General features: G+C 37.4%; 1 protein-coding gene across 2 annotated transcripts in view; it reads right to left on the bottom strand.

The window, feature by feature from the left end:
- The window catches only part of LOC137978678 (protein Smaug homolog 2-like), a 28,191-nt gene that overhangs the window by 5,209 nt on the left and 7,853 nt on the right, over window positions 1-15,129 (bottom strand). Inside the window, exons 1-11 of one of the 2 annotated variants that reach the window (XM_068825693.1) lie at window positions 14,321-14,779; window positions 13,166-13,403; window positions 8,025-8,753; window positions 6,584-6,693; window positions 6,392-6,478; window positions 4,785-5,001; window positions 2,774-2,859; window positions 2,542-2,642; window positions 2,286-2,466; window positions 2,128-2,212; window positions 133-207 (exon numbers count right to left, since the gene is read on the bottom strand). In XM_068825693.1, the coding sequence (XP_068681794.1) occupies window positions 133-207; window positions 2,128-2,212; window positions 2,286-2,466; window positions 2,542-2,642; window positions 2,774-2,859; window positions 4,785-5,001; window positions 6,392-6,478; window positions 6,584-6,693; window positions 8,025-8,753; window positions 13,166-13,382 (1,888 nt within the window). In that variant the 5' untranslated portion in view covers window positions 13,383-13,403; window positions 14,321-14,779. Of the gene's footprint in view, window positions 1-132; window positions 208-2,127; window positions 2,213-2,285; window positions 2,467-2,541; window positions 2,643-2,773; window positions 2,860-4,784; window positions 5,002-6,391; window positions 6,479-6,583; window positions 6,694-8,024; window positions 8,754-13,165; window positions 13,404-14,320; window positions 14,780-15,129 lie in introns of those variants that run through there. The other variant, XM_068825692.1, reaches the window with a different exon arrangement.

Raw genomic sequence — 15,129 nt, 5'->3', positions numbered from 1 at the left:
AAAGTCGCTCTATTGGCTGCAAGTAATTACAATGGAGATAAGCCAAGCAGTTTTGTACAGTGTATTCTAACCTTAAAAAGGAAGAAGGTACATGGCAGTCATTGAGTTCAAACAAAACACTTAACTACCTACCAGAAAGAGCATGCTCTGTCACACTGATACAAAGAGATTCAAGACCATCATCAATGTTCTCAATGTCAGCTGAAACTGTACAAAAAAACCACATTTTTTTCACCTTTGATTTGTCTGGAGAACGTTTTGCCAATCATTACCTGACAGAACACTGTTTTACAGAACACTCTTTCAAGTGTCACCGTGTGCATTTTTTTGTTAAAGAGTCTGGCTCACCCACTTTACATTGCGTGTCTTTGTTGTTGTCGTTATCCGGGAATTTGAAACGTCTACTACAATAATATTGTTAAGGTCTTTCAGCACTCGAGAGAAATTATAAAAATTTTTTCAAGGGAATAAAAGAGGTTTTGTGAAGATCCTTAGGGAAAACTATCCTGTGAGATTAAATGAATTTCTATCAGAAAAAAAAAAGCAGAATACCTTGCCATTTTGAGTGCTTTTCTATGAAGCACGGAGATGCCTCTGTAGTAAATTCAAGAGGGAAAGCAACTTTCTAAGCATGGTACCAAGTTGTTTGAACTTTTAACTGGACCTTAAATAGGCAAGCAACCTATATTATTTTGTTTGATACCCAAGCAGTTGGCAATGGAAACAACAAGGTGAGAGTTCAATTCCCTGCTTGCGGTACTTTGTAAATAACGCAAGCAGTTGGCGATAACTGGTACTGAGTAAAAGTAACCTAAAGATATTGCCAGAGCAATACACCGTTGTGGCATTAGATGGTAAAGTCTTCTACGAGCCAGGGATCGAACCCGGACCGCTCGATCCGGAGTCCATTAGATGAAATACTCTTATTCTTCGTTCCTAGAATTTTTTTTTAAGTTAAATACCAAGTCTTCAAATGGGTGTCGAATCCAACAACAATTTTTTCTTCCTGTAAATTAAACACAAGCCGACCTCTGACTTCTAATTTTACATTTCCACACCAAAAATCACAATGTCATATGCAAGCTTCCTTCCATGAAATGCAGTTTTATTATCAGTGAGAAAATTTAACGAAAAGCAAAGGATAAAGGTTTTTCACTGATTGTGATGAAGATATTTATACTGTATCAGTATTCAAATGTTTGTCAAAGACATCTCTGTTCAGTGCTGGCAGCCTCAGCAGAAGACATGCATAATATTTGAAAAAAATTATTAATCTGAAATTGAGTTCGCTGTTCATGATTCCTTGCAATTTACATGTAGTCCAAGAAGTTATTTCTTCATTTTCCAAAAACGATACTACATTGATTCTGATCATTCCAGCCATTAATCGCCCACTGGTCTTAGAGGAATTCCCAATTGCAGTACTCTTCTCTCCCATTCCAAAAGAAGATGGTACTAGATAACATGTTGCGCAGAGCAAGTCATACATAAATAATTAACAGAAACTGAAATCTAATAAACATACAAAATGTAGCTTATTTTTCCATGGGAAACAATAATATTATACAACCCATTTGATGTCTGATGGAAACATTACTTTGCACAGTCAGAATTTTGAGTTTCAAGGCCCTGAAAATGGCAACTGAAGTAATGTGGGTGCGCAATGTTAATTGGGTGAAGTCAGGCTCTTTAAGATGACTGTTCCCTCAAACACACATTTTGCCGTCACACTGTACACTCTGGGTAGTTTCTTAAAGTTTGCAGTCTTGCAAACCATTTCACCATGAACAAGAACAAGTCTACATGTATACTCTGCATTAGATATCATAAACTTACTCTGTTCCCGCTTTTAATTGTTGCATTTTGCAGAAGTTAAAGATCAACTGAAGAATAACCAAATGGGGCAGGGAAAAAGCTGACCTGGATCAACTCAACTTCTTAATCATGACATTAAGCAAAGCAGAGGTTTTTCAGATTCTAAATACTGAAGCCTCATCATAATTTTAAGTCAATTAAAGTCAAGTAATGTGACGTTATCTAGTTTGACACTTTCAAACCTCCTTTGTAAGCTATTGGTTGCTACATGTACTTGGAGACAAAAACAACATAATTAAAATATAAACTTACGTTGCTGTGGCAACACAACACTTGATTGTTGTGTTGATTTTATGGGAAGAGACTTTGTTCTACCAACAACAGCATGAGCTCTTACCTACGGAAAAAGTTACTCGTAGATGTTAACATCTCAAAGTCAACACAAAGCTCTGACAAAAAACAACACTAACCAGTCGTGGTTTACAATGCATCTGTGCTTCAGCACTATTGCTGCTTCGAAGCTGGCCAGCAGGATTCTTAGCAGCGTTACGCGGTGAGCCTCTGTGGCGCTTACTTAGTCCTCCTGAACCTGCAGGAGGATTTCCAACACCACCAACTGAGTCGCCAGAATTATGGCCCATGTTGTACCATCTGAAAACATGATCATTATTGTTAAGCTATGATCTTTTAATACTGGTAACTACGTCTGAAAATAAAAGATTGTACCCTCTTTGCCGGTTTTCATGGGATGGACGCCGCTGTCTTGCATATTTCTGACATTCTTGTTTCCAAGACTGAAGTCGCGCCTTGTGTGTTGGAGTAAATGCCTGTGGCAAGTTTGGTAAAACAAGAGATAAAGTTTACTAAAAAATATTAACTACATTGTCTTGCTTCAAGTGGTACATGTAAAAGAAATCCATAACTTTGGAGCTGTCACATAAAATGATGTATTATTTACCTCAAGGGTAAGAACTCTATCCACAAGTGAAAGATAAGCACTGCAATGCTCTTCATCACCTCTCGACACAAGAATCTGGGTACAAGCTGAAATATTTTGAGATAAGTGACAAATAAATTATGTGCCAAGATGGCTCTGTGCACTATTCAATGTACAACAAAGTTTAAACAGTTGATCATTGACAATAATGACGACCTAATTCTAAAAGCATTATAAGGTCACTTGATACATGAAGGGAACTATTGGAACTGCACCTGAAACATTCAGCTCTGAGAAGGATTTGAAACCCATAACCCGATATGACACTGATGCAGTGCACATTCAAATGACATTAACCTATTGACTCTTGGAAGTGAGACTAGACAGGTTTTCCTCTATCTAACATAACAATTTTAATCGTTTCCTGGGGGCGTCCTAGGGGGGGAAGGGGGGGAGAGGGTGGGGACAATGGGTTTATCAGTCAAAAACCATCCCCTCCATGAAGCCATTTACTCCTGGGAGCGAGACTTCATATATTCTTCTGTCTAATTCCAGATAAATTTTACTTGCCAATTGGGATGTCCTAGGGTGCTAGGTTTAATGGGTTAAACATGTCTTCCCCCCCCCCCCCCCCTTCCCTCTCAAGTGTATTTAGCACTGGAGCAAATCAAAAGTGGATCAGCATTTATTGTCTGTACTCTTATCGTTGTCGATAAGAGTACAGACAATGTTAAACCACTTTCGATTTGTTTTTTACCACAATATTCAATGCCAAAGAAAGCGTTCATTTCAGAGTGTGAGCAAAATCATGACACAAAGAGCAAGCGTTGTCTATAACTTTCTCACAATATGATTGGTTTATTTCCAAAAATGAGCATTCCTGATTGCCTATTACATTGCGTGACAAATAGATGCGAACATGACGTGAGCATCGTTGGCTAGACTCCCATCGACAATGGCAAATTAGCATATCAGATTGCAAGATTACAAGACATTGTGGTAAAAATCTGGAGTACCTGGACAAAATTTGAGACGCATTGCATTGCACACTTATTTGTAAAAGCCAATGATCCAGGACCATGTGCTACAAACATAAAAATGAATGGCGGATATCTTGTCCTTTCGAAGGTAACCGCTGTTCAATTTAGTGTGACATGTCAGGCATTCTATGCTTTCACTTGATGTGTTAACCCGTCTTCCACCCATTTAATAGAAGAGTATCAATCTTTTTTGTTGGATTGTGGAGAAAAAGCCATGACAAACATGATAGCCCTGGGAATAAAATATATGTTTGCATCCAGATGGATGCACAAGGAAGTCATTTATGCATTGATTCTGACATTTTACGCATCAGAGACGTGGAATGCACAGGTACATGGATCACTGTTATTATTATTATTATTATTATTATTATTATTATGAATGATTTCTTTTTGCATTTTGTTGTTAAAGGTTTTTTCTGAGTCCCTAAAGTGTGTGTTTACAAAGCAGGTTTTGACTCACAAAGCGCACAAATTGTGTGAAAAAGTAGGTTGAGTGCACAAGCACTCTAGGCAAGAATGCCATTGTTGAGGTTGACCATTGCTCTTGCAAGGTAAAAAAAGGCAAGAAGTGGGCTGCAAACAGAATAGCTGTACAACGGAAATCAATTGTGGAAATTCGAGAAAATTGTTTCCTAATTCATGCACGCGCTGCAGGCCTATAATCTAACACTCACTCACTCAGACTGCCCCAGTGACAATATGGGTATTTCACTCGCAGAGTAGAGAACCAACAAACTCAACCCACAAAAGAACCCTAACTCTGGGAATCAGCCCAGTGCCATATTGGTAGGAAGCAAGTGCTCACACCACTGCACCATCCCTGGTCCTTCTTGGTATTATGACAAGTAAGAAGAAGGGAATTCTTATGTTTTTAGGACAAACAGCTAGCAGCATGTTTGCCATTTTATTTAAACATGATGTTAAATCTATCTTCTACATTGGAAACTTGGCTTTCTGGACTTCATTTTAAACACAGGAAGGGTTCTTACCTTTGCCTAAAACTCTTGTAATGCGCGATGCCAGATCCTCTGGGTGGGGTGGTGCATTAGGAGGAGGAGGAGGAGGTTCTGTCGTCAGTGTTGTTGAGTACTGGGAACCATAGGTAGGAGCCTCAGGGGGTGACGGGCTAAAGGGTTTAATCGGCGTGTAAATTATGTCTTTTAATCCATTTAAAACTCCCTGTAGTTTGCCAGGCTCAAGCACTTCCTTAAACAAAAGCCAAACGTAACAAGGAGTGATGATAATGACAATGACGTTGACTGTTCCTGGACTTGGATATTATGGTTACCCAACAAAAAGCAGTATTAAGGAAAGGAAAGGAACTTTATTTAAGTGTCTAGTCATTCTAGCGCTGGAGTGCTAATTGGCGACACTTTAAACTGAAATTAAGACAAATCAAGTCAAATGTTGGTACCCAGAGAAAACCTTTCAGTGCAGAGTAGAGAACCAACAAACTCAACCCACATATGACGCCCAACCTGGGAATTGAACCCGAGCCACATCGATGGGAGGTGAGTGCTCTCACCAGTGTGCCATCCCTGCACCCCTGCAGGTGCATTTCTCATAACTATCATCATCATCTGTTTACTGCTGCACTTTTAGAATTCCATTGTTGCATGCAAGAAGATGCCATGTGGAACACAAATAAGAGGTTTTTTTACCTACTGGGACACCCTTTTTATAATTTGAGATTGTACAATCCATCTTTGTTTCATGGGTTCATCATCCATAACATAATAGAACTTTGTTATTGTCACAAATAATAAATAATGCATGAACTTTAAATGTACAAGGAAAAGTTGATAGGCAAGTATTGAAAAAGGATTCTACTTAGCAAAATTATATCCTGCCAAAATTCTCCAATAAACAAATGACTTCCAACAAAAGTTATGACACCAGTAAGATTATCTATAAAGGACTTCAAAGAGGTGATAAATGTCCAAGGAAGTAATTAATCCTCATAGGTGTCTACATGGTACACCAGTTGTTCACATAAAAGTTCTTTGTAAGACAGCAGAATGATTACAGAGGTCAAGGAGGTTACAGTAAAAACCCACACAAAAGAACCTCAAGGCTGAAATTTGGTAAAAAGAACACCATATTATACATAAGAACCAATCCAGCCTGATGAATTCAACTTGCTCTTATGTAAGGAAATACTGGGTACCAGTATGTATACATGTAGTTTTCAGACAGAATTTAGGACCATGTTATGAACAGCTTGAGGCTGATTTTTCACCAAGTACCCAATACATAAGAATGGCATCAGCCTGAAACTGAAAAACAAAGTTTCTTTTATGCGGGTTTTTACTGTATATCTTGTATACAACTTGGCACTAGCAACAGAATTTAAATTTTCTCACACTAAAAAACACCACAACAAACTTATTGTTCTCTAGAACAAGCTTAATTAAGCAAGAAAAACCTTTCCACTGTTTTAGATCTGTCTCTTAGTTTTATACTATGAGATCTATTGTAAATAAAAAGCTTTCCACCTTGTCTTAAGAAAGAGCTGTGCGTAAGGAGAAAGAAACACTTGGTTGTTGCTTGTTATTTGCATACTGCCACCTCATGATCAGCTAAGTGTTACATGTACCTTTTCCAAACGAGAAAGTATCTCTCCTCGTTCTGACAACTTCTTGATGCTCAACAAAATCTTGTTCCTTGCCCCTTTGGTTACACCCTGTTCAAAAAAAGACTCAGTTCAGAGAATCAAATTTCTGGACTAATACTAATAGTGATTATCATTGTTGAAAAAGTCTCGTGTAAGTAAATTATCGTGGAATACCTTGTTGTCTAGGTACTCTTCACTGAGACCAAGCATCTCTTCATAAGAAAGCTGAGAAAATAAGCTTCCATACTTGTGCAATCTTAGGTTTTTCAACCATGAGCCTACATCTGAAAAACGAAATTGAAACAACAATGGCAGCTCTAAGAGAAAAACAAATCATTTAGTGAATGGGGAGGCACAATATCCTTGGACAATGGACTATCTGCTTAACCCTTTCACTCCCAAGAGTGCCACTTGTAGATTTTAATCTGTCTAACGCCACACGATTTTACTCGTCCATGGGGAACCCCACGGGGGTGAAAGGGTTAAGAAAATAAATTACTTGTTTTTCAAAAGTTTGCGTAAATAACACTTTATGACCTACATGTAGATCAAAAAGTAAGGGGGGAGCTTAATTGATAAAGTAATGACTAATTACTAGGCGTCTTACAATGTACTGTAAAGGCTGGGACACACTAGGCGATAGGTCGCTGCGACACGTAGCGGGGACAAGTCACTGCAACAATTCGCCTTGTGTGACACGGTTAACTTCATGAAAATCATTGTCGCTGCGGCAGAATTTTGTTGCCGCGATCACTCGAATTCAAACTAGTTTGAATTCGTGCGACTTATCGGAGCGACAAAATTAGCGAAAGCAGAGTTGTCGCATCGTGTGTACACTTCCGGCAACAAGTTGCTGCGACAAAATATAAATGAACCAATGAGAGAGCGTCATATGATCAGCCATATTGAATTAGAAAACTAGCTCACATTCCCTTTCATACGAGATCACTGCGTGTGTACCGAACAGGCGTCGTGTCGCAGCGACTTGTTCTGCAAGTAGTACACGCCTAGTGTGTCCCAGCCTTAACTTTAATATGACAGATCAGAGAGTATCATAACTTTTGACCAAAACGGTTTGCAAGTCCTAGGCAGGTACAAAACACAGGTCACAGGTATTTTTTACCAATACAGAAAGTACCCTAAATATTCATAAAAGCTAACCTGAGGCCTACTTAGGCCTAAACAAAAGTTTTTAAGCCTAAGGTTAGCTTTTATGAATGTTAAGGATACTTTCTGTATCTTTCTGTACCTGCCGGAAAGTCCTAACGTATGTATAATTTTCAAAAATGTTTCTGTGAAACCCTCCCAAGAAATAAAAAATAATGTTGATTTGGATAAAGCCTTATACTGGTTTGGGATTCTTCAGACTTGAAGTCAGGTCTTCCATGCTTCCTCAGTTTTCATTCTGCACTTCTCTGTAATTTGCCCAGTGTTGAATAGTTTCTTCAAGCATCTCTTCTTGACCTGCTACTGCTGCTACTTCTACAGTCAAAACCAACTACAAAATATTGACAACAGAGAGAGAATCCTAATAATCCACTCCCATAAAAGGTTGATGAATATAAAATATTATACGTAAATTTAAGAATAGTTTAAAAGAACCCCTTAAGTTAACCTTTCATTCCAGGACGAGCATCTTCATTAAAACTACTTCCTCTCTGCCTACATCCATTTTCATCAAATTCACTTTCGAGTGATGACTGGGGTGACAGTGAGTGACTTAACCTGTGAGGATCAACTGGAAACGACTGGGACCTGCCCGGACGAATTTCAATTTCTCTTTTTTCTCCATAATCCTCCAAAACTGAGTCATGCACTTCCATAGGCGGGGGAGGGGTAAGCGAATTTGACCTGCTTTTTCTTGAAGAGACTGAGACCGAAAGATGGTTCGAAATCATCACAGGTGCTTCAAATGACCCGCCAATGCCAGAGTCAACATGAACAAGTGCCTGGTTGCGCCAGCCATTCATCCTTCGCCGATAATTTTGTCGAACAAGGTTCTCACATCCCGTGTTAGGTAACACATCAGGATTTTCCGATATATATGAGTTTGTAACTTGTTGCCTTTCCTGGAAACCAAGACTCTTATCAAGCTGGCTTAACCAATGGTGAAGTGCATTCCGCTCCTCAGGAGGGAAGGCAGGATGAACTACTGCAAGTGACAAAAGTTGACGGCACTCCTCTTGATGCACCGAATGTTCCACCGTATGATGTAGAATTTTGGGTAACAAATGAAGGTATTCGTATCTTGCTTCGTCATTTCTTGGATTAAGGAGTGGTAAATGCATAAGGAGCTGTTTAACAGCAACGTCTTTTGTTTCACACAGCAAACTGCTCAGGAAATCTGTTAAAAGATTTAAGCAAAGTTTTTGGTTTAGCCAGATCCTTTGCTCACATAACATTAATTTGATGTTTCCATAAAAAGATAAAACAGAGAGGTTGTTACAAGTGTTGGTGGTACTTAAATTTATCAAATTGTAAATTATAGTCAAGACAAGTTTGGAAAATCTTGATTTTCAGACTATCTAGACTTTTTCTTTGGCCCCAATAATTATTTTTCATAAATAATCAGAAAAAATGAACACCCTTGGCAATAATCCTGTAAAACTGCTGAAAAGCTCAAACTGAAATCCACACGTTTTCTTTGTAAAACATAATTTTCATCCAGGCTATTGACCTCTCCCATGCCACAAGTCCAGATACATGTACAGTACTTGAGGTTTGACTGTGTCAGCTAAACATTACTGAAACTTGCTAAAACGAACTCTTTAATTATGATAACTGGACTTTGCAAATGAGTATTTTGTCAGTATCTAATGATAAAGATACCAAAGGTTATCCCAGATGGTATATACCAGTAATATGGGTAATGGAGATTTTTTAAAAATATCTGTAATTCACACTATTTGTCATAAAGAGACATCATATAGAACATCTTCCCCAGCATCATCTGGTATTTAGTATTTTGATCTAGAAAAAAATGAACTATTGGTCCCTGTATATGCTGCCAAAGAGGTACGGGAATTTCTTAATGTGCTTTTTCTTTCACACAGGTGTTTACTGCACAGCAAATTATTAACAATTCATCCTAATTCAACAGACTGGGGTGCAGGGATGGCGCAGTGGTGAGAGCAATTAGCTCCTACCAATGTGGCCCAGGTTTGATTCCCAGACTCTTCGTCATGTGGGTTGAGTTTGTTCGTTCTGTACTCGGCACCGAGAGGTTTTCTCCAGGTACTCTGGTTTTCCCCTCTCCTCAAAAACCAACATTTGATTTGATTTGCATTAATTCATCAACTTCAGTTTACAATGTCCCCAATAAGTGCTCCAGCCCTAAAACAACTTGACACTTAATTATTAAAGTTCTATTCCTTTGTTACAAGTTCAGATAATAAACCAGAAATCCTTAAAGTTCTTTACGGATTGTTAATGAGCACAAAAATAACTCTCCCTCCTATGAAACAGGAAAGTGGCAAATTGTTGTTCTTGTTAACACCTTCAATTCAGTTTGAGGGGCATGCACATTTTAAAGTTTAAAATCACATTTAATCATCAATTAATTGTGTCCATATCAAAAGCCTTTCACAATAATTTAGTCACTGAAAATGGTTTAACAACAAAGTAGACCAAGCTTGAAATAAAACTGATAAAAGAATCATTGAAATAAAAACAAGACCAAACAATTCACCACATGAAAATAACAAACTTGCTTTAATGAAAAACATGTCAAACGTTTTTCTCAAAATTTCTTTTGTCGCTATTTTTCTTTCTTTTTTCAAGGTCAAAATAATTATTACAAAGTTGTTAATATTATTACACCTTCAAGCCAGTTCAGAAGAAGAGTAAACACTATTATTCAGTACTTACCATAATTTGGATTTGATGGGTAATTCTGAAGAACTTTTAGCAAATTTATGGATCCAGATACTAAGTCTTTTCTACATGTATGTGACTCTTTGTTCCAGACAACAGAAATATGTTTTGCTCTGATTATTTTTTAATTTTATTCAAGTGAATCCCAACCCATACTTGCCATCAATACTCCCACTTCAGAAATTTAACAGGTGGGAATTTTGTTTTCTTCAAAGAAGAAATATGTAAATCACAGCAAGAGTAACTTGATTCTGCAGAATGTGTAAGTGTGCTTGAAACTTGTTATAAAGTGGCTTTAATTCAGAAAGTCTATCAGAAAAACGCATTACAAAGTGTTACAATTCCCCTCAAAATGCCCACTATATTAACACCAAGTTACCTTTTCCATTTCATTCATAAAAATTGTGGCAATTTATTAGCATAATTTGCCTGATTTTGTAGAGAATAAAACATCAAATCCCCAATAAACTTTACCATACATGTATCTGATTATTGGACTTAAAATTATCACTGACAGCAGTAGAACAAGTCAAGATGCAATGATATTCCTCAAATTGCTGCATAATTCTAGTGAAACTACATGTACAGTACAGACAATTTCTAATATTACTCATAATTCTTTTATAAAAAGTGATGTTTGTAGCACAGTAATAGCCATATTAACATGGATTAACAACAGATCCTTGTAATAAACACCTTAGTACTTGACTCCATGAAATTAGTACCAGAGCAGTTCTTGCTCTACCTACATGTATGTAGATGCTCGCTATCTGTGAATGTACGTGTATACTTATTTATTTTTATTTTATTTATTTCTTTACCTGATTTAATATTAATCCATTTTGCTAAATTCATTCTTTTAGAGATTCCTACCCCAAAGATATTCTATCAATAAGGTGAATTTAAATTAAAGGGGTCGTATCATGGGATTGATCCCTTTTAATTTGAACATAAATTTACTACATCGATTTTCAGTGACTTTTTCATTGTTAAGGAGGCTCCAAATAGTTTCTCCTTTTTTCAAACAACATATTCTGTCCTTAGATACAGTTAGGGTAATTATATCAAGACAAAATTTGGCCAGGGTATTAAATACCCATCATAGATTTCTCACATTATATTTTTCTCCAAAATAGCATTACCATGGCAACAATATTAGGCATTTCTTTGAGCCTTAAAATCAACATGTTGTCTTTTTTGAAAAAACGGGAAGGTGAAATTTTCCCATTCAACGTTACCAGATATTGATAATCTTAGAAATACTCTCTAAAATATTCAAAAATTCAACACTCTTTAGACCAATTTTTTGAAAAAATCAGTTTTTTTGAAACGGGTCTCTAACTTTTTTTTTCACCTACAGAACAGGGTTGGACACTTGGAGATTCGCCTTTCGGGCAAGTGACCCTCAAAATGCACTCGCCTAGACCAGTTTTCACTTGCGCAAAAGTTTACCTACAATCCATGACACTGCCCCTTTAAACACAGGATCTTCTCTGTAGTTGAGCAAATATCTCACAAACAAGGTTTTGGTCCGAGTGGAGACTTCAAGCTTTCCAGTCACATTTTCAGGTTTCAACATTAAATTTCTTTTTTTGGCAAAAAGAATTTATGGTGCTGTACACAAGAGTTTTTACATAAAAGTAACACTGGGATTAAAACCTGATCTGATATTTTAATACCAGACACTTGACTTAAATTTTAGTTCAAAATAGCAGACATACATGTACAAACAGACAAAACCATTGGAAAGAAACTTTGCCAATTCCATACAGAAGAATTCATTTAACCCTAAACTGTACTTTACATTGTACTGTAACAAGACTGATTTTCAGCTCTGCCTAAGCTGTCCACCTAATTGGGAACTTTGACATTCCATAATAAAACGGAGGGACCGATTTGTTATGGCAGCATACACGGTGATTGCTTGTAAATCTTGAAAGTTAAAAGTTGTAACTGTACCATAAAGTATTACTCTTTTGCTCTCTTGGGTTTTGCTGGTCAGAACAAACTGGTTCAACAGTCTTTGTACTTACAAGAAATCACGCCAGGCTTCATTTTATCGAAAAATTATGGTTTCTTTAAATTCAATTAGGTTAAAAGATCCTAAACAGATGACATATTGCGGGAGCTACGTATAGTTTATCCATTCATTCGTTCTTTGGAAAATTACAAAATCCTACAAAAGCTTAAAAATAAAAAAGTCAATGAGAATTTCTCTCTGGCTCCGAATATTGCCAAGGGTAAAGAAATATTACATGCATATGACTTTTCCATGTCATCTTAAAACGCGTCCTAACGCGCTGAGATGTTCAACATCAAAGTTTGTACAATTTTTAACGACGGCCTATTCAAATATCATTCATTCGATTAAATCGTTTGTTATTGTTTCGCTGTCAATTGAGAAAACTTCTAAGAAACAGAAAGAAATCAATTCTTACAAACAAGGCGCTATAATCTTCGCTAAAAAGTGCCACATGAATGACAAATATTGGTGTCTATTTCACAAAAAGGAAAAAACGAAAAAGAACTTGAGTAGCTATTGTTGGACTCGATCGCAGAAAGCTAATTCTTATTCTTTGGAATATCGAAAAGGAAATCTGGCACCCTTGCGTAACATGAAATTCGGATAATTAAAAAACGTCTAGAAATTACGGTTTCGATAAGCTTAATGTTATTTGTTTTTTAATACGGCTTCATTCAACTCAGAGATCGAAAAGAAAAACGTTCTCTCTGGCAAATGTGTCAATTACAGAAATGGCGATTTCCTTCTCGCATCTGATCAATGAAGGGAATATATCAATGGAACGTTAAATTTCTAGCATACATGTATTCAGCACAAGTAAACAAAACAGTTCCACCCACGTGCAAGACACAAATTCTTACCTTTGTCGTTGGCACGTCTCTGCATCACCTGAACTTCAAAAGAATCCTCGCGAAACGTGTGCTCTAAGATCAATGACAGAAATCGTGCCTGAATTGTGGAAATTCTCTTTAGAAGTGTGTACAATGCAATGGTCTGTTCGCACTCATTCCAACTGGCAAACCATTCAACCAAGGTGCTAACTTGGTCCCGGAATAAGGTATGATGGGCCGGTTTCATGTCGCTTGATGTGGACAAACCCTGAAATCGATCAAAACTAACTGGTTTTAGTTCAAAACGCACGAAATACCTCTGAGCACGTGCACAACATAACCGAGTCTTCCTTAGTTTCAAACTCACATGAAAGTAAACTGGGTAATGAAAGAAATAATATCCTCCTAATATTTCTTTCAACAAACCTCGACTAACACGTGTTTGCTTTTTTTTTTTTGCTAGACGAGCATATATTCATCAATTATAAATAGTTCGGTGTCGGCAGCCCTCTCGACTGATTGTGAATGAGGACTGTGGCGCGAGTTGGTACAACTCTATGCAAATTTGCATACGTCCCTCAAGCTAAGCTGTTTTCGAGACAATCAGACACCGGTTTATTAAGACAACTCTCGTAGCTGTAGTTTCACTCCACGTATCCACAATAAAGACTACGTACGGCTTGGGTTTCGCTGCAAAAAAAAAAATTCAAACTCCGCCCCGAGAAAATATCAAGTTGTTGAGGTGACAGAATTCGCACAGCTTTCTCAATACGAAAGGGGAAGTCTATTTGACAAAACACACAACATTTCTTCTAAATTTTTTCGCAGCACTTAATCCTTCTAAATTTTGTAACTAACGGCTCATATCTCCACCTCTGTGGCAGAACCGAAGAAGAACAGCCCTTTTACTACTGTAACACGTTCGAAAGTCACCTTCGAAAGTCCCCATTCGTACCGTAAACAAAGCATGAGCTTACAACAAATTACGAGGCCTACACGCACTCCTTTGCACTAAAACAATCATTTTGTTTTGACAGAATAATACAGCTGTTGAGCTTAAAGCAAGAACTTCCACTAAATTTGGTCACCTCTGCTTAGCGTACAACAACAAAAGTGAAATTCTTTGCTCCCACAAAACCTCACAGAATACTTCAACAGTGCTGCGAAAGGTCATAAATTGCTCACCTTCGAATCACCTCCTTTGGACTAACGTGTCTGTAAATCTACCGGTATTTATCGCCATAAACGAGCTCACCAGCTTTCTACACAGGTCCGAGAGCCTCCTCGATGGTTTCGACACCTATTCTTGACATCTCTGCCGATGTGAAGGGCATCAAATTTGCCTAAAATCGCGATAATTTTCACCTTTTCTACATGCTCCTTGTCTTGCAAGAGCATGAAGCTCGCTTCGCTTTCATATCAAACCGCCTGAGCCAATCACAACAAAACGATACACGTCATAGGGGAGGAAAATTATCACGTGACCCACTATCCATGACCCACGAGGCCTATTGTCAAGTCTTGTGGGAGTGAGATTATTCAAAGTTTATGAAAAGCAATGATTGAATTTTGCACTTGTTTATCAACATTTTATTCTGCGGGGGCGGCAAAAGGCGTTTGAAGTAAATGAGGCTCTCTTCATTGGAGATTTAATTATTTTAATGGTGAATGCAATGGAACAAAAAAAACAAACAACTTACTTTACTCAGAAACTGTGACAACATTTATGGAAAGGGCCTTAGCGACTTAGAATAATTCCTACATATTATTTAAAATATAAATGGCCTTAGTATTCTACCAAATAATCCTATATTGCTCCTCCTTCTTCATCTGAATGAAGTGGATCTTGAAGACTAAATTGAAACAAAATAAACCAAAATTGGAAAAAAAAAGGCCGCCGGAGTCTTTTTTCAAATGCAAAGCTTTGGTTTTATTCGATCTTGCTTGATTATTGGCCGTAAAAACAGTGCAAATCTGGAAATGATAATTTGGAA

This window comes from Montipora foliosa, chromosome 12 (genome assembly GCF_036669935.1).
Source record: "Montipora foliosa isolate CH-2021 chromosome 12, ASM3666993v2, whole genome shotgun sequence".
Classification (NCBI taxonomy): Eukaryota; Metazoa; Cnidaria; class Anthozoa; order Scleractinia; family Acroporidae; genus Montipora; species Montipora foliosa.
The sequence above is the reverse complement of the archived record's forward strand: the minus strand, read 5'-3'. Positions and strand labels throughout refer to the sequence as shown.